Genomic DNA, 19,332 nt, shown 5'->3' on the forward strand with positions numbered 1-19,332 from the left:
TGCCGTCCAGGCCGGGTGTGCTGGTGATTTCTCGGGCATGAAAACTCCCCCATAATGTCCAGGCTCTGGTCCTCTTCTCGGTGCCACGACACGGCATAGTGATGAAAGACGTGAAGTCGGGCTCACTGTGTGGGCTCGTCGTCTAGAATTTGCTTTGATTTGAGCTGATCTCTCGCCAGATCGCCTTTCAAACCTCACCCCTCAGACAGCGGATCGAGTGCTTTCCTGACATCCCAGCTTTGTGCTTCTTAGGTGATCAGAGTGAAAAATGATGCACCCGGCCCAGGGTTCTCCGCTTTTCCTTGAACTTGAGCTGATCTGTAGCCTGTGGAGGTCTCTGGGGTGTGCGGCTGCGATAGGACCCAGGCCAGGGTCAGGACGGATGCGCTGGCGTCTTTCTGATGCATTTCCTGTTGGAAATCAGCACAGTGTGTCCACTGGGAGAGAGTCTGTCACCAGAGGGACACGGCGTCCAGAGGTCCAGCCCGAGGCACGTCCATCAGCAAAAGCCCCCCAGGCGGGTCCCTTCCTCCCTCTGTGCAGCCTCTTCCTAACCTGTAGGGGTGGGGCGTGCACCACAGACACGCATGTTCTTGAAAATCTCTAACTCTGGGAATTTACTTTGACGTTTTCCTCCATCGAGAACGTGCCAGGCTTACGGAACCCTCAGGGCAGCTCCGCCAGCTTTGGGGCTGGACACTCGGAATGGCTCGTGGGGGCAGGGCCCTGGTGTCTGTTGTGCGTCTTGGCCTCCAGGCCTGGGAGGTCTCTCCGCCCAGAACTGGGTCCCCAGCATGTGCACCCGCAGCGGTGACAGAGCTGTGGGGCCGTTATTGCCGATGCACCAGGGACCTCGCTCGGGCAGTGGGTGCTGGGGTCGGCGCTGGACTTCCATGTGGCTTTTTCCTTCCCACAGCCTTGGCACCTCTGAATATGACCGTGGGCCTGGGTCCTCAGGCTAATTTTGCCATTGCTTCAGTGCCTCCCATGAGGTCTCTCCCCTTACCAAGAGCTCTAAAGGGACGAGCGAATCTTTGATTCTACTGAAATTTTTGCTAGATAAGGTCTTGCTTGAAATAGTTAGGTCTGAGCTTGCAAATGCTCTTAATGAATGAAGTGTTTATCATCATATACGTAGGTATGTGTGTATATATGTGTATGTATGTATGTGTGTGTGTGTGTGTATGACATAATATGCCAGAATGAATGTGTGCCATCCATCCCCAAGGATTCAAAGTGAATCCTTGAAACCAAACATGCACTTGAGCCACATCCTCAGAGGTCCTGGACCCGCCTCACTCCTGGAAGGAAAGGAGTGAGCTGAGACATGCAGGCAGAAAAATCCCCGAAACAGGCCAGCCGGCTGAAAGGGCTGGTCCCGTAAGAGGTGCCAAGTAAGTCGAGTTGAAGTGAAAGGGTGCTCCACGCCCCTTGCTGGCCCCCCGGACCCCGTGGATCCACCCTGTGGTCTACCCTCTGCGACCCCTCTGGCTGAGCGTCTGGTCCCCATGAGGTCTTCTTGCCCCGTGGACAGGCCCTGCTGGAGAACTGAATCTCCAGATCTGAAGACCGCCCACCCCCAGCCTCTCAGTTCCACGTTCAATGCCACAGGCTCTGGCTGTCCTGCCTTTTGGGGCTCCAGCATGGTTACTTCCCACAGACACTCGGCATCTTTTGTGGGGCCTCTGGTGATGACCTCTAAGGGGGTGGGGTCTGTGTTCAGCAAACTGGGTGCCACTCCCAGTGGGGGGTCCTCATCACCCAGGTACTGACACGGCTGTTAGAGGGTTATTTAAGTCAGCCAGCAGGGTGGCAGACCCTCCTCCAACAGGGCAAAGGTGTCCAGGGCCCTGCCCTCGAGCAGCTCACAGATGGCTAAGGGAGGGAAGACCCTGTACCTGTCAGCTTTTACACAGGAGGCTGCATAACAAACTACCCCAAGTCACGGGACAGCAACAATAAGCACTGATTCCTTGCTCATATGTCTGTGGATTGACCGGAGTCAGTTCGTCTAGGCTGGGCTTAGCTGGGTTGGTGTCTGAGCTGCAGGCTGGACGCTGGTGTTCACCATCTCTCCGTCCTTCCTAACCAGGGGCCATCCCAGGCCTCTTCTCATGGCACAAGTGCCAGAGAAAATAGCAGAAACACAACTGTCTCTGAAGGCCGACGGTTAGAATTGGTACAGTCACTTTTGCTCATTCTTTTGGCCAAAGCATGCTCATGACCAAGCCCAATGTCAAGGGAAAATATACTCCCCCCCCGACCCATGGGAGGAATCATGGTCACGTGACGCAGAGAGGAGGAAAGGATCGGCCATGGTAGTGCAATCTACTCCGAACCCAAATCATTCTAACAGTATCTAGGAGGCAAAGTGGGTCATGGGGAGCTTCCCTGGTGGCGCAGTGGTTAAGAATCTGCCTGCCAATGCAGGGGACATGGGTTCGAGCCCTGGTCCAGGAAGATCCCACATGCCGCAGAGCAATGAAGCCCGTGCACCACAACTACTAAGCCTGTGCTCTAGAGCCCACGAGCCACAACTACTGAGCCCACGTGCCACAACTACTGAAGCCCACACGCCTAGAGCCCATGCTCTGCAACAAGAGAAGCCACAACAATGAGAAGCCCGCGCACCGCAGCAAAGAGTAGCCCCCACTCTCCGAAACTAGAGAAAGCCTGCGTGCAGCAACGGAGACCCAATACAGCCAAAAATAAAATAAATTTAAAAAAATAATAATGGGTCATGGGAGAGTCCAGAGAGTTGGTGGCGTTCCGAGGAGGGAGGGGTCACAGCCAGCTGAGAGTCAGGGAAGGCTTCATAGAGCCTTTGGGCTGGACCTTGAAGACTGGACAGAATTCAACAGACACCAGGAAGAACATTCCAGTAGATGTGACAGCCTGAGCACAGCTTGGAGAGGCGCCCTGAGAACAGGAAGTAGCGGTCACACCATCTGGGCCGTCAGGGACAGGACAGGATGGAGAGTAAACAGAGGCCAGACTGTAGAGGCAGCTGGGGGTCTGAGGAGAGAGGGCCAGGAATGCCAAGCAGAGGAGCCTGGACTGCATTCAGTGGGCACTGGGGAGCCATCGAAGGTGTTAGAGCAGGGCAGGGGGCAGGGCTCTGCTGCAGGAAGGAAGCCGGGTAGCAGGAAGTGAGACGGGGGATGGAGAGGCTGGATGAGGAGCCAGGAGAGATGGAGAAGGACTGAGCCACAGGAGCCACAGGAAGAGAGAGTGAAGGGTACCAGGAGCCACGTCCATGGGGCTTGGTGTCTGAGGTGCAGGCGCGGAGAGGGACAATGTGATGAGAGGGGAACGGTGCCCCGGGGGAAGGAGATGAGCCTCATTCCAAGCATGTCAGGCTGATGACCGCCACCCAGCAAGGAGGCCCACTACGGCCACTTCCAGCCAGTGGGTGACACGTGACATGGAACCTGACAGTGGGCTTCAGCCTTTAAGAAAAACCATCCCAGGGAATTCCCTGGTGGTCCAGTGGTTAGGACTCTGTGCTTCCACATCAGGAGGCGTAGGTTCGATCCCTGGTCAGGGGACTAAGACCCCGCAAGGTGCGTGGTGCAGCCAAAATAAATAAATTTTTTTAAAAAGAAAAGAAAAACCATCCCAAGTCCATCACGAAGGCCTTTCCAGATCATCACCCACCACCAGTTACCTCCGGTTCCATGTCCTCCCCCGGCCTCCCATTTCTTTCTACTCTGGATCTGGTGAGGTGATCCCCCACCCCTTGGAGCCATCCCCGTTAGCAGGTTTGTCATGGGGTAATCAGCTCAGCCTCCATCCAGAATCCCACAGGCACCGGCACGATTTCTCAGCTAGAGGATAGTGTCATGCTGAGACTTTGGGGGGACCCTAGTATGACACGAAGGGCCCCTGCTGTCATGAACCCGGAACGGGGGCTCAGCATAACATCACCCCAGGGCTCAGCCTCAAAGCATTTTCCAAACCTCAGGTCAAGTCTGTGAGGAAGGGTCTCCATGCCCCGACCTGGAGAGAGAAGCAGTGTGGTGTCCAAATAGCAAACTGCAGGAACCTTCCAGCCATTTATAGGTCCTGGCAGTATAGGACGTACAATCTGGGGCACGTCCCGGTGGAGGGGAGGTGGGGCATCCGTCTGCGTGTGCTGAGGGTGCGTCTTGCCAGACGTCAACCCCTTCGCTGTGGGCGGTGGTCACGTGCCGTGGGGCCCCGGGCTCCCCTGCTTGCAGACAGTTAAGAACAAGGTGGGACGGCAGCCGCAAGCCTGGGTCCCGTCCTCAAATACCGGAAAGCACAGCCTGCGCCTCTCCACCTGCGGCTCCCAGGGTCAGGTCTCGAGGCAGAGGGTGTGCGCCCGAGGGGATGGCAGGACCCCAGCAGGTGCCCCCTCCCAGCCAGCACGCAGGAGGCTGCCTTGCTGGGCTGCACCACGGAACCGCACTTCCCAGGCTTTTAGGGGAAGAGGCACGCTCGTGAATAATTCAGCCTCTTTCACGGAGATGCAGACGCCCTAATAGGACTAATGGACTCGCTGCCTCCAAATCTGACCCTTGTGGGACTTATTCACCAATTGCTTCTGACGTTCTGCAGTGACACTCCCTAATGAAAGAGCTGCTGCACCAGCTCCTTAAACGTCTCGTGAGCCCTAATAAACTAGACTGTGTCCCTATTAACCAGCAGACGCCAGCGAGGCAGGTGAGTGGTCCCTTCACCCCTTCAGCTCCAGGAGGCAAGTGGCAGCTGCCTTCTTGTGGGGGGGATGCTGCTGGGGAACAAGCATCCCGGGAACAGAAACGACAGGGACAGCTTTTGGGGATGCATTTGGCTGATCAGAAATTAGACCCTCTATGTGTTTTCAAAGTGGAAAACCTCAAAAAAAAAAAAAAAAAAAAAAAAAAAAAGAAGCCAGCCCTAGGTAACCACGGGAGGGAGGAGGGTGGGTGTCTGCCGCTTGAGCCTGCTTGCTTCCCAGCCCTGCCGCTCTCCCGTCCTGGGAGACCTGGGCTGCAGCTGGTACCCTGTCGGGTTCCCCACTAAGATCCAGCATTTTCAAGTTTCCCCCCCCCGAGAATGGCAGCAGGAGGCTGGGTGCTGTCTGAAAGGTCTGTTTCGAAACACAGGCCTGAGAGAGCCGGGGGCTGCTTCTTTGGGCCTTGGTTTGCTGATGGTTCTCGAGCAAAAATAATTTTGTTTTTGCCCTGACGCGATGCTGTGCATTTTCGAGCCGCGCTCCGCTGCCCTCCGCGCTCCCGCTTTAGGAACTGAGGCCAGTTTCTCCGGTGTCGAGACACATGTCGCGGTTTCAAAGTGACTTTCCGGATTCCTTCCGGATCCCATGTCTCGAGCTTTGGTGGCTTTCAGTAAACAGACCTCGGTTCAGGAATTCCAGGTGGGAGGCTCTTCAGCAAGGTCGCGATTCCCATGGATTTAATGAGGTTAATGTCTGTTTCCACTTTTCCATGTCACGCGGTTCATTCACGTGAATTCCCCAGACCCCCGTCCACAGGAACAGATTTGCAAAAGGCAGGCCCCAGCACGGTGGGTGGGGGGGACCCTGTAGGCTCTGTAATTAGTGATGGCTATTAAAGAGGGCTGATTCTTCCTGAGATTGGGGGGGGCAGGATGGCAAAGAGGAGGAGCGAGAGGTCGGGGTCACTGAGAAGCCAGGTGGCCAAGGCAGGAGCCCCAACAAGGGAAGTCTTCGAGGGACCCCTCATCCAGGGACCCAGCCCTGCTCGCCTGCGGAGGAAGCCGGCTTATTACGCTGTCCTCTCCTGCTGGACAGCATTGGTGACCGTCCGAGTCCCTCTGTGTCCTTCCTCCCTCTCCCACCCTCGAGGACCTTAGGGGGACAAACGCTCCCCAGCCCCTTCCTCGCTGTGCTCAGCCCTCTGGTCACAGACCCCTTTGTGGGCGCCAGGTCCTCACCCTCCACCCCAGGTCAGGGGCCACTGTGCTCGCCCACGGCCCACCTCTCCTCCCACGAGTCCCCTGGCCCAAGCCTGCCCTACGCCACCAGGACCCTCACGTCCAGCAGGAGACTCTGGGCTCCCTCCATGCGGTTGGTGGTCCTGCCCCACCCAGGGGCCCCTCCCAAGGCCTCTATAACTCGAGATGAGGAGAGATCCCAGGCAGGAGGGACCCCAGACCCACAGAGAGGTGCCCTCCAAGTCCTGGCCGCACCCACTGCACCCATCTCATTAGGGATGTGTGTCTTCTCCAGAGCAGGGGCGGTGGCTAGCGTCCACATTTCACCCTACACGGCTGCCTCGAACCACTCAAGCCCATGTTCACGTGCGACCTCTGGAGAGACCCCCGCCTGCCCACCCATGTCCCCTCCACTCCATTTTGTGTATTTTGTCCTCACGCCACTTATCGTAACTGGTGCCACGGTCCACACCTCGTGGTTGGTGGCCACCTCCCACACGTGGCACGCTCCCACAGTGAGGCCAGCCCCTGTCCAGTTTTCCAGGCCGGTCCCGTGCAGCCTGAGGCAGCCTGCATGGTAGGCCTCTGCTCATCCCACTTCACAGATGTGGAGACTGAGGCTTGGAGCGGTCCAGGTGGCTGCCTGGGTCGCACCGAGTGGGTGACACACGCACTGGACAGGGCTGCCCCTGTCCAGAAGCAGGGCACTCAGACACACTGTCATTGCAGCTCTGGGGCCAGGGCTAGACTTCCAGAGCCAGATCAGACCAGGATTGCTTTTTGCGGGTAATGTCTTGAAAGCTCTAATGGCTATTGATCTCAGCCTGGCTGAGCCTGGCTGGGCCTGGCTGGGAACGGTCCCGTCTGAGGTGGGTCCTGCTCTTCGGGAAGCACGCCTGTAACTGCTGCTTGCCCGGCTGTTCTCTCTGATCACGGACCCCCAGGGAAGCCAGGACTGGCCTGCTTTTGCCCCACGCAGGCCACACAGATGCCTTTGAAGCAGCTGCCTGATGGGTAGTGGGCAGCGTGCACTTGGAGGGGAGGAGGGAGGGAGGGAGCTGGCGTTGCTACCTGTGGGCGTCCACGGTGCCACGTCCAAGGTCAAACCCACCCACCCCCACCGAGCCTGGGTCCCCTCTGCTGCCCCAGAATGATTCTCCTGGAAGCTGGGTATTTTCGTGTCCTGCAAAAGCATCCCTCAGAGACCTTAGTCCAAACCCTTGGGGGATGCTAGAGGTTCTGGGCCCCCCTGTGGGTCTGTGGTGATGCAAGTCCTGGCCCAGGAGAAGGCAGCCTGCAGAGAGCCTTGGCCTGAGTCAGGGGGCCAGCCCAGCCCCTCCAGGTGCTGGCGGCACGGCCAGGGAAACACCCAGTTACTACTTCGGGAGCTGAGGGTGCAGCAGTGAAAGTAGATGGAAAAGTCCCTGCCCTCCTGGACCTGACCTTCAGGGGGGTCAGATGCACCAAACAAGATGACTAGAGAGGACAGAAGCTCGTCGTCAGGTGACGATACCTGCCGTGGAGAAAGGGGGATATGGACTGGGGATGGAGAGCTCACCTGAGGAAGGACCAGCCCAGGCGACCCCAACGCCCGCTCCGCCCTAGGGACTCTGAAGCTGCCTCAGCCCCCAGGGCAGCCTGCCCAGCCCTTCCCAGGGAGAATGGAACTTGTTTTACCTTAGGCCAGAGGTGGGGACAGTGCTGGTTCCTCCAGTTCTCGGGCTGGGCTCCAGGGTCCAGCCGACCCAGCTGAAAAGACGCATCTCACCTCGGTGACGGTGACAATTCTGGGGCCACGGTGCAGGCATCTGGGCCGGGGCAGAGGCCCGTGGTCAGCTGCGGGGGGCGGGGTGGGGGGGAGTCCGTGGCTTGTAGAACAGCCCTGCCCCCTGCGGCCGTGTCCGCGTTGCCCAGTCAAAGCCACTGCGGGATGTGGACGCACAGCTGTGATGCCGGCCCTTCACTGAGCTACTCACGTGTGTGCGTGAATTGACACAAGGGCAGCATTCTGCGCACACACGTGTTCCCCTCTCCTTTCCTTTCTTGACGCTGTCTCCTGGGACGCATCGCCTATCAGTCCACGTGGAGACACCTCACGTGGCTGCACAAGTTTCCATTCTATGGATGAGCCATCATTTACATAACCGATTTCCCATTGATGGACATTCATGTTTTTAGTTTCCAAGTGTAATCATCCTTTCAGATGACGGTTTAGGAATGCTTCTTAACATTTAAGCTTTGCAGTTTCCAAACCTGTTCCCTCCCCCGCTTCGCTCCCTCCTTAAATGCATCCGCTCAGTGTCTCTATTGCAAACACTCGTGAATTGTGACGTAATTGATTCGAGCACGGAGCCCAAAGAACTGTGCTGGTGCAGCGGCGCTGTCTACAAGCAGAGAGTGCACATGTGGAGAACATTTCCCTTTACCAGGCTGTGAACCAACAAATAGGGCCTTCCTGGGGGCACGAGGCCCCCTGGCAAAATCACACTGGAGTTTGCTTCAGCGACAGGTGTGCTTCTGCTGCATCCCGGGACGGCCCTGTACCTGGTTTTACCCTGGGAACCCCTCCAGGGGGTGCCGTGAAGTCTTCCACTGTGGGGGCCGGGCTCTCTGCATGCTCCTGCCCCCTTCGCATTTGGAGCATTTTGGGGGGATCTCCCACCTGGAATGCAGCTTCGCCTGTGCTTGTCTCATGGGGGCAGGGGCAGAGAGGGTGGCTCAGCCAGAGTTCCCGGCCAGTGCAGCCAAGAGGGGTTTACATTCCGGGGCCCGGCCCTGTCCCCAGGCGCCAAGACCCCTTGGTGGCCGCTCTGTCTGGAGGCCGTGTCCCTGCCGCAGCCCCTGCCCCAGCCCCAGGGCCAGCGTCCAGCCTGGGCACCGGGGACGGCGGGACGCTCTCTAACCCATGACCACTCGGCGTTTCCCATCCGGACAGCGGCAGCTCCTGGGCCGGGTGGGACCATGTTGTCCATGACGTACAGCGAGAGCCTCAGGAGTGTGATCGGCAGGTGCCACTCGGACTGGGCCCTGCAGCCCGTCCGCCAGTCCAGCACGCTGGAGCTTCAGCAGCTGCGGGAGGTGCGGGCAGCAGCCCAGGCCAGGAACATGGAGAGCTTCCTGCGCATGCACGGCCTCTCCCTGGACAGCTGCACCGCCCGGCGCACCGGCATGAAGTACCGGTAAGGGCTGGGCTGGGCGGGGACAGGAGGAGGTCCCCTGGCCGAGGAGGGGACGAGGCAGGGGCCGCGAGAGGAATGCAGCCCAGGAAATGGGGTAATGGCGTCACTGTCAACCGGGGCAGACTCCTTGGGGTTTAAGAATGCCGACCGTGGGACTTCCCTGGCGGTCCAGTGGTTAAGACTCCGCACTTCCACTGCTGCAGGGGACACGGGTTTCATCCCAGTTCGGGGAACTAAGGTCCCACATGCTGTGTGGCACAGCCAAAAAGAAAAGAATGGGGCTTCCCTGGTGGCGCAGTGGTTGAGAGTCCGCCTGCCGATGCAGGGGACGCGGGTTCGTGCCCCGGTCTGGGAAGATCCCACATGCCGCGGAGCGGCTGGGCCCGTGAGCCATGGCCCCTGAGCCTGCGCGTCCGGAGAGGCCACAACAGCGAGAGGCCCGCGTACCACAAAAAAAAAAAAAAAAAAAAAAGAATGCCGACCACGTAGGAACGTATAAAAGAGGACAATGAGAGCCTGCATAGTCCTCTCCTCCAGAGATCAGCACTTCTGCGTTTGGTGTATCCTCCATGGGAAAAGAGTATGGTTTCTTGAAAAAACTTTGCAGCAGGGGTAAACATACTATGTCATTTGTCTTCTTGCCGTGTTATTGGGACACATTAATTATCAGGGGTTGGTGACTAAACACAAATTAGGGGAAATCCCTCAATTCATCGTCTCTACCTACAAATCCATCCCAGCACCAGAAACCCGTGCGAGGTCCTGGGGACCAAGATGTGCTTAAATTGGGCTGTCCTCATGGGAAGTGGCCTCTGAATTGGTTGCTGCAACTACGCTTATAACTGTGATTAGCAAAGGCTGTGGATTAGGTGTCCCTGTGTTCTCGGACGCAGGCCTGGAGGGTTGCTTCTGAACCTCAGAAAGACGTTCTGTTTAGCTCGCTTGTCACTGAAATCAGCAGCTGGGACAGTGCTCTGACCTGCCCACTTTCTCCTCTGAAAGCCTCAGAAAGTGGCCAGAGAGCCCCAGATAGCTGGCATTTGAGTTGATAAGTTACATATATGAGGCTTTATTCCTGTGCCTCCCAGGGACAAGTCCTGGCCAGAGCCAGTTGGCCAGAGGGACCCCACCCACCCACCTAGTCTATGTACAGTTGCCAGATTTAGCAAATAAAAATATAGAACACCCAGTTAAACTTGAATTTCAAATAAACAACCAGTTTCTACCATCATCGGGACATGATAGCAGAAGTTATTCGTTGTCTATCTCAAGTCCATATTTAAGTGGGTGTCCTATACTTGATTTGGTTTCCATCTAACGCAGGCCCCAGGGGTTATCTGGCTGTTCTCTGGAGAGAAGAACAGAGACCAGCCCTGTTGCTGTAACATTTTCTCCTGTGGACAAGTGTTTGGATCTTCAGCATGAGGTTGTTATTTAAAGATATAAAGCACTTCTGCCCTGAGTCCATTAGATGGCAGAATTCTTAAGGCTTTGCATTATAAATCCAGATGTAAAGGAAGGACAAAGGGTCAGCTGGTTTGGCCTCGAGAACCTCCTGATTCTGATGGAAATTTCTCAAGAAGGAGATGAGGGTCTGCGTTTTTTCTTTTTCTTTCTCCTTTTTTTTTTAAGATTTTTTTGATGTGGACCATTTTTTTTAAGTCTTTATTGAATTTGTTACAATATTGCTTCTGATTTATGTTTTGATTTTTTTGGCCTTGAGGCACGTGGGATCTGAGCTCCCCGACCAGGGATCAAACCTGCACCCCCTGCACTGGAAGGCAGATTCTTAACCACTGGACCACCAGGGAAGTCCCTGCATTTTTTCTTTTTTTGGCAAGTCATTGATACTTTTCATTAATTCAACAAATGTTTACTGAAGATCGATCTACTTGGCTCCAGGCAACAGGCTTGCCAGATGCTGCATGAACAGGACAGACAAGGTCCCTCCCCACCCTGTTGGACATTACATCCTGCTGGGGACGGCAGAGAAAAAGCAAGTACATGCCTAAGAGAGTCAGGGGGACCAGGGGCAGCTGAGACCCCAGCCGTCTGAAAGGAGGACTACTTGAAGACATGGAGAAGAAATTTCCAGTCCAAGGGGACAGGGACACATGTGAGGAGAGAAAGCCCAGGGCCAGAGCGAGGAAGGCAAGAGCAGTGGAGGTGAGGCGGGTGGGCGGGGGGGCCGGAGCCCGTCCCCTGCCCCAGGGAGACCTCACCTCCCTCGGGTGTGGATACCGTCTGTAATGGAGGGGGCACCGGGGTGAATTTTGTCCCCCAAAATTTCATCTACCCAGAGCCGTAGAATGTGAGGCTATTTGGAAATAGGTTCTGTGCAGATGTAATTAGTAAGATGAGCTCACACCAGAATAGGGTGGGCCCTAAATCCAGCGCCTGGTGTCCTAATGAGAAGGCCCAATGAAGACGCACAGGGAAGAGGCCCTTTGGTGGTGGAGGCAGCAGTGGGAGGGACGCGGCCACAAGCCAAGGGACCACGGCCACCAGAAGCGGGCGGAGGCCAGGATGGATGGTCCCCTGGAGGCTTCAGAGAGAGTGCAGCCCTGCCCACACCCAGATTTCAGCCTTCTGGCTCCCGGAGCTGTGAGAGAACCAGGTTCTGTTGCTTGAAGCCCCCCAGTTCGTGGAACTTTGTCATGGCAGCCCCAGGACCCGAACACAGCCGGGGGGTATGAGTACTGGGACAAATCTCTTATTTGCCTGACACCCCAAGGAAAAGGTCTGTGTCCCATCTGAAACATGCTGGACTCACTGTGGGGCTGAAACACCCTGGGGAGACTTGCTTCCCAAGGAGCAGAGTTGACAAGAAAACCACCTGAGCCTTTAGCATTTGATGGGCCAGATGTCGCCCCCGTAGGGCCCGCCCTTTATCTGGTGGATTTCATCTTGCTGCATCCAGGGGTTTTGGTTAACTGGGAAGAGGGCCTCGGAAACCACGACCAAGAGTTATTAAAGATCCCAGATAGATGCCGTTCCGCGGTTAATGTTCCCGGCAGCAGCTGGGCTGGGACTCAGCTAAACCTGGTCTTAAATATTAATATAAAAAAGATAAAGCCTCCAAATAAGTGCTGCTCCGTGGAGCAAGGCGACAACCGTACCATGGGCCCAGACACCGTATCAGCCGACCTGAGCCTGCAGCTGGGGGAAAAGGCTTTCTTGTTAACTTTTCCCATTTTTTTTTTTTAACGGTCCTCATCTCTTGCTGTTTAAAAAAAAAAAATGCACTGAATTTTTAAGTCTACACAGTCTCTGTGTAAGCTCACCTTCCCCAGGTCCACCTGACTGTAGTGATGGCGGGTCTGGAGATGTGGCCTGAGACAGGGCAGCAGCTGTGGCCACAGGCCAGCCAGAGGCTGTGACCTGGGCCCAGGCAGTGCCCGTTGGACACCGGGCCTGGTTCAGGTGTGTTCCTTGTCTGCTACCCACGGCATCGGGAATGAACCCGAAGTCCCCACCATGCCCTGCGCGGCCCGTGCTGTCTCTGATTTCGGCTTGTACACCCTCCCTCCTGCTCAGGGGGCTCCTTCCTTCCTTCCATATCTCAAACATGCAAGCTCATTGCATCCTCAGGGTCCTTGCACATTCCGTTCCCTCCCCTGGAAGGTGTGTCCTCCAGATTTTCACAAGGCTGGTTTCCTCCCATCATCACATCTTTGGCCTCAAAGAGACTTTCCGCACCACCCAGTCTAAATAAATGCCCAGTGAGTCATCCTCAAACCCACTGTCCTGTGTCTCTTACCTTGGTTTTGCCCATCTGCACCCCACTGAGAGCACAGCCTCTGTCTGTTCCCAGCACCTAGAACATTTTGAGCCTCTGTGAGTATTGCCTGGGTGGCGTTATGTGGTCTTGGTCTTAACCCACTTTTCAGAATATTCCCCTGTAAAATATATCTCCTTCCTGCTGCTTCCTTGGCAGCAGGACTGGAAGCTGCATCTGAGACTCTCTGCTGCAGCCCGGGGGGCGGGGAGCCCCGGGCAATGAGCCTTGGCCCTGAGCTTCTGGCAGGGCGGGGCGTCCTGCGTGCCTGTGGTTTTTGCCTCTAGATCGTAGCCTCTTACCAGGAGCCTCTTACAGGAATCACAGGCAGTATTTGATTTGTGGTCAAGTTCATCGAACAGACTCTCCAGTTGCTCATTTATTCATAGGAGCTCAGTCAGGGAAGACTTCCTGGAAGAGCTGGGAACCCAAGTGTGTCTTAAAGAATGGGTGGGAAAAGGAGGAAGAACAGAGTCCAGAGAGGGACGGTGGGTGGAGAAGTCCAGGTGGCCAAGCGGGAGGCCGGTCCACCTTGAGACAGTCCTGTATCAGTGTCCTGGGGCTGCCATAACACAGGACACAACACAGTGCTCAGAACAACAGCTGTCTATTCTCCCCTGGTCCAGAACCCAGAAGTCTGGACCTGGGGTCAGCAGGGTCACACTCTCTCTGAAGGGTGTAGGGAAACATCCTTCCTTGGCTTTCTTTTTCTTTTTTCTTTTTCACTGGAGTATAGTTGATTCACAATGTTGTGTTAGTTTCAGGGGTACAGCAAAGTGACTCAGTTATACATCTACATGTATCCACTCTTTTTTAGATTCTTTCCCACATAGGTCGTTACACAGTACTGAGTAGAGTTCCCTGTGCTATAGAGTAGGTCTCTATTAATTATCTATTTTGTAGACAGTAGTGTGTATATATCAATCCCAATCTCCCAGTTTATCCCTCCCCCCTCCTTTTCCCCCGGCAACCGTAAGTTTGCTTTCTACATCCGTGCCTCCTTGGCTTTCTTTGCCTGTAGACACATCACCCCAATCTCTGCCTCCATCTTCACATGACTGTTTTCCCTCTGTGCATCTCTGTCTGTCTCCAAATCTCCATCTCCTTATAAATACAGCAGTCATTGAATTCAGGGCTCACCCCCAATCCAGCAGGACCTCAACCTTTACGTAATAATATCTACAAAGATCCTATTTCCAAATAAGGTCACACTCACAGGTGCCGGGAGTTAGGACTTGAACTTGTCTCTTTGGGGTCACATTTCAACCCACGGCGGGACCCAAGGGCTGACTCAACTCCTGAGCCTGCAGGGACATCACTGAGCGTCCTGAGGGGAATCCTCGCTCCCCCGCCGGTACCTGTATGAACTTGGACAAGTCACCTGGCCTCTCCGTGTCTCAGTGTCCCCATCTGGAAAGCAGAGACTATAGTAACTTCCTCACAGAAGCGCCCTGCGGACTAAATGAGATAGTGATGGAACTTAGGGCTCCTGGCCTGGCTCCTGGTGGGAGAGAAACCCCAGTCTTGGAATCTCACAGGCGGAAACAATAGCACCTGGAGATGCAGTTCCTGCTGTGTGTGGACATCAAGCAGATGGGAAGGGAGTGGGGATGGAGGTGGCGAGACAAGCCAGGCACTCGGGACGAGCTGCCGTGCAAAGATCGGGGGTCCCTCGTGGGCCCCCATGGAGGGCCGGCCCAGGACCGTGGTGTCAGCCACCCATGGCCTGCATTCATACTGGGTCTGCTTCTGCTGGCAGTGGCCACCGTGCTGGGGCCCGGCAGCAGTCCCAGGCCTGGAGCCAGCCACCCATCCCTCTGCAGGTCCTGGGCCGCCCGCACCAGCTCCCCTGCCTTTATTTACAGGGACATCACAGCCTCTCCCTCCCCTGTGTCGGGGACGGGAAGGGCTGAGCGATCCTAACACAAGCGCTGGTGCGTGGCTTTGTAACCAACGCACAGCACAACTCAGTGTCTCCCAAGCCCGCCTGGCAGGGGGAATGGGGGTCACCTGTTAGCAACGCCGATCCTCAGGCCCTGCCCAGGGATTTGGGGGATCCGCCCCCAAGAGGCTCCTCTGATTGGGCAAGGACAGGAACCCTGGCTGATTGGCTCTCTGCTGTCCACCTGGAAAGGCGGGGGTCAGCACAGCTCAGTCAGACCCCCAGATGGTGCCAGGCAGCGTCCCCACCCTCACCCTTTAATCTGGGGGTCTGAGAGCAGGAGCCTCCGCTGTGAAATGAGGACGGGCCCAGCGTTCGTCTCCCTTCCTTGACCTCTCTGTGCCTCGGCGTCGTCCAGTGAACGGGAGCATCGCAGGGCTCAGCTGAAGGTCGTGGTGGGAACTTAGTGAGCTGCTCACAAAGTGCTCGGCACGATGGCTGGGGCGCAGCAGGCACCGTGTTAAGTGTTAGCGCTGTGGCCGTTGTCATCGTTGTTATGCCTCCAAGGTGCTTCTAAGGATGAAAAGAGAAAAGGTGCCAGAAGCGCTTACTCTGGCCTGGGTACAGCCACTTAGTACACGGCAGCAACTAAGAAGCAAGAGGGGCCAATTCACGGCTGACCCACCTTCCTGCCTTTTAGGGCGGGTAACGCTGGGCGTGACTGGAGCGTGAGTTCCCGAAGGAAGCACAGCCACAGCACTGAGCCCCCAAGGGGGCTTCCGATCTCACGTACCAGAGGACACCTCCTCCAGGAAGGCCACTGGTCTGCCACCCTTTGCTCTCAGAAACCTCAGGGGCCAAGGACGTCCCATCCCACTGCTCCGTCAGGGTGGCCCCCAACTCTTCAGCAGCTGCCCCCGCCTTGGGCAGGAAGTCACTGTTGAGTACAAATCAGGACACAGCACAGTTGGGGCATCCTTACTGATACAGGGGAGGCACCCAGGCCTCTACAGGGCACAGCCGAGGCTCGTCCTCATTCCTGAGTTGCTGCTGCAGTCCGTGCTTTTAAAAGCCATCTTTAGGGAGTTCCATGGTGGTCCAGTGGTTAGGACTCCCCACTTTCACTGCTGAGGGCCCGCCTGGTCCAATCGAGGGGCACGGCCCCCCCAAAATTTAAAAGGCATCTCTGAAACTTCTACTCCAGGCCTTGAGGCTTCCACGGGCCTCATTCTGTGCAGGGAGGGTCCTGTCCCCTCCTACTGTGAACCTGTCACTGTCTTGGGGGAAGGATCTGGCTGGGCCCCAGCTTTCTTATCTCCCCATCCCTCACTGGGACAGGTGGGAGGTGGCTGCCAGGCACCACACAGGAAGCTTCTGTCCCGAGAAGCTCTCTTTGGTGGTATTCTATGGACACGGCAGAGCTTTTAATTGGGGTGGCTGCCCCTCTGATTGATCACAGCAGGCACCAGCTGCTTTGTTTTAACAATAGCAGGTACTGGAGAGGCAGAAAAAGAACCCAGAATCTGCTGTGGATCAAAATCAACCATCCACACTCGATGTTTCTGCCCAAAGCCCATTTCAAGTCGACCAGCCCACGTCTGGGACTCACTTCTCCACCTAAACGTGTTTGAAAGGAGAGACCCTTTGGGGGTGACATTTAATTGTGGCAAGTTCAGGTCAAGGTCTTAAGCTTTCAGCTTTCCATTCTTGTCTAATTCTTGTGATTTTCTAAGAATATTATGAGTTGTGACCCCTGTCTGGGGCACATGAAAAATTATAGACTCTGGCCAGCTGTGAAAACCCACCTACCCGACTTCCCCTCTTGGCAGTTCTCTGCTGGACCCAGAGACACCTTTGTCCTGGATTCCCTGGGCGGGTTCTGAGGTCAAATGTCCATTCCCATCATCCCCACAGCACGTTATAGTGGGATGGAGTCGGGGCTGGGGACTCTACCACCAGGCCAGGCCCAGGAGGTCCTGCAAGAGTGAAGCCTTGACTACTGCCGCGGTCTGGGCGGGCTGCTTCCTGCTGTGGCTCCCAGGCCCCTGGTATCGCTGGGGAGGCTGAGGTCGGCGACACTGGGAGGAAGGAAAGGTTACGGGTGCTTGCGAGGGGTGGGGGACTGCTTCACACTGCATGTACTATCTCAGCTGATGCCAGAGAGGTCGACAAGGATTTCAAAGGCAGAGAAACGGGAAGGGCACTCCCGCAGGGAACAGCAAGAGCAAAGGCCCAGAGACTTTTGAGGTCGTTGACTTTTTTGATTTTGGTAAGTTTTTTTTTTTTTAAATAGGATTTACTCTTTTTTTTTTTCTTTATTTATTTATTTTTGGCTGTGTTGGGTCTTCGTTTCTGTGCGAGGGCTTTCTCTAGTTGCGGCAAGCGGGGCCACTCTTCATCGCCGCGGTGCGCGGGCCTCTCACTATCGCAGCCTCTCTTGTTGGCGGAGCACAGGCTCCAGACGCGCAGGCTCAGCAGTTGTGGCTCACGGGCCTAGTTGCTCCGCGGCATGTGGGATCTTCCCAGACCAGGGCTCGAACCTGTGTCCCCTGCATTAGCAGGCAGATTCTCAACCACTGTGCCACCAGGGAAGCCCTTTGGTAAGTTTTATTGAGATATAATTCACATACCATACACCCATTTAAAGCATCCAACTTAATGGTTTTAGTACAAACAGTTGTCCAAAAGTCACCCATTTTAGAACATTTTCATCACCCCAAAAAGACATCCTGCACCCACATTAGATATCGTTTCCTGATTCCCCACTCCCCCCAGCCCCCAGCAACCACTAATCTACTTTCTGTCTCTATGGATTTGCCTGTTCTGAACATTTCATATGAATGGAATCATACAATATGTGACCTCTTGTGACTGGTTTCTTTCTCTCAGCATGATGTTTGCAAGGGTCATCTGTGTCGTAGAATGTATCAGCACTTCATTCCTTGGTATGGCTGAGTACCAGTCTATGGTGTGGCTATAGACCACATTTTTTTTAGCCATTCGTCAGTTGATGGACATTTGGGTTGCTTCCACTTTGGGGCTGTGATGAGTAATGCTGCTGTGGACATAATGTGTTCAAGTTTTTGTGTGGGCGTATGTTTTTAGTTCTCTGGGTACATACCTAGGAGTGGAATTGCTGGATTGGGGAGTGAGGCGGGTGACCTTTTACACACTGTGGTGACTAAGTCTCTGTGGATCTCTCTTAAAGCTTAAAACGCACCATCTGGTTAAGAGCAGCCCGGGAGGAATAGTAAGATGCTAGCCCTGGTAGGATCTGACAGTTTGCCAGAGCACAGAGAACAGTAGAAGGTGGAATGGAGTAGGGAATTTCCACATCCTCCCAGCCAGTGCACAGCACCACTCAAAGGTCCTGATAAAAACACAGCTTCCAGGCTTCCCTGGTGGCGCAGTGGTTGAGAGGCTGCCTGCTGATGCGGGGGACACGGGTTTGTGCCCCGGTCCGGGAAGATCCCACGTGCCACGGAGCGGCTGGGCCCGTGAGCCATGGCTGCTGAGCCTGCGCGTCCAGAGCCTGTGCTCCGCAATGGGAGAGGCCACAGCAGTGAGAGGCCTGCGTACTGCAAAAAAAAAAAAAAAAAAAAAACCACAGCTTCCCAGGCCCAGCCCCAGAGCTACCGATTCAGTAGTTGTGGCTAGGGCCCAGGAATCTGCATTTGCAACAAGCTCCTCTAGCATCCTGGTCAGGTGTTGAGCATCCCTGCCGTGGACATGGGCTCCACCAGCCTGGGGAGACCGAAAGGCAGAGTCTTTGCCACCTGCAGCCTCGTTGGCAGGCCTGTGGGCTTCCTGAGGGGCAGGACCTGTTGTCTTCAAGTGCAAGGTTCCAGCAGGTGGAAGGGCCAGCACGGCAGGCTGTCCTTCCTCTTTCCCATCCCCCCACCCACCCAAGGGGCTCAGGGAGGGCCCCACCCTACCCTGAGCTCAGGGACCCAGGCCATCCAGGCCCCGAGGCTTTTATGGGCAGGTGGAAGAGGAAGGCAGAGCCGGCCTGTGGGTCCTGAGGGGCCCCACTGGCCTCCACAGGTAGCGTCTGTTACCTGCCGGGGCCCCCTGGGCAAAGGCACCAGCTCTGGCCTCCCCAGGCCTCTATCCCCAGGTCCAGGTCCCCACCTCAGGGGTGGTTCCTGCTGCCGAGTCAGGCCACGGGGAGGACAGAAGGGGTATTCTTACGGGTGGGATGGAGGAGGGTCTCACACAGGGGTCTATCCTGACTCCACGACCAGAAAGCCACTCCCTTCTGCCGAGGCACTGTGGGAGTGCTTCCCAAGGACCAGACCCCTGTGTGAGTGCTTTGCAGGCGTGATCTGGCCATGCCTGTGTGACCTGCGGTGGACACAAGAGCACTGAGGCTCGGAGAGGGGGTCACTTGCCCGAGGCTGCCCAGCTCAGGAGCAGGGAGGCTGGGACTGGAACAAGGTTTTCTTCTTAACTTCTGTGTCCAAAAGGCAGGGCCGGAGCTGAGAGCAAGTTCAGCCCCCATCTACTGTGAGCATCTCCGGGTGGATCCCTCTCTGGGTCCCGTCAGAGCACAGGCTGGACAGCCAGCAGGCGTG

The 19,332-nt window shown here is 55.9% G+C and overlaps 1 protein-coding gene across 3 annotated transcripts in view; it reads left to right on the forward strand.

The window, feature by feature from the left end:
- Positions 1 to 19,332, forward strand: part of KCNAB2 (potassium voltage-gated channel subfamily A regulatory beta subunit 2) — a 98,175-nt gene that overhangs the window by 42,464 nt on the left and 36,379 nt on the right. The window contains exon 3 of one of the 3 annotated variants that reach the window (XM_082616340.1): positions 8,855 to 9,098. The exons of the other annotated variants lie outside the window; for them this stretch is intronic. Within the exon in view, the coding sequence (XP_082472466.1) occupies positions 8,855 to 9,098 (244 nt within the window). The remainder of the gene's footprint in view (positions 1 to 8,854; positions 9,099 to 19,332) is intronic. 3 annotated transcript variants of the gene reach the window in all.

Source organism: Mesoplodon mirus (genome assembly GCF_964341445.2).
Source record: "Mesoplodon mirus genome assembly, chromosome: 3".
NCBI lineage: Eukaryota > Metazoa > Chordata > Mammalia > Artiodactyla > Ziphiidae > Mesoplodon > Mesoplodon mirus.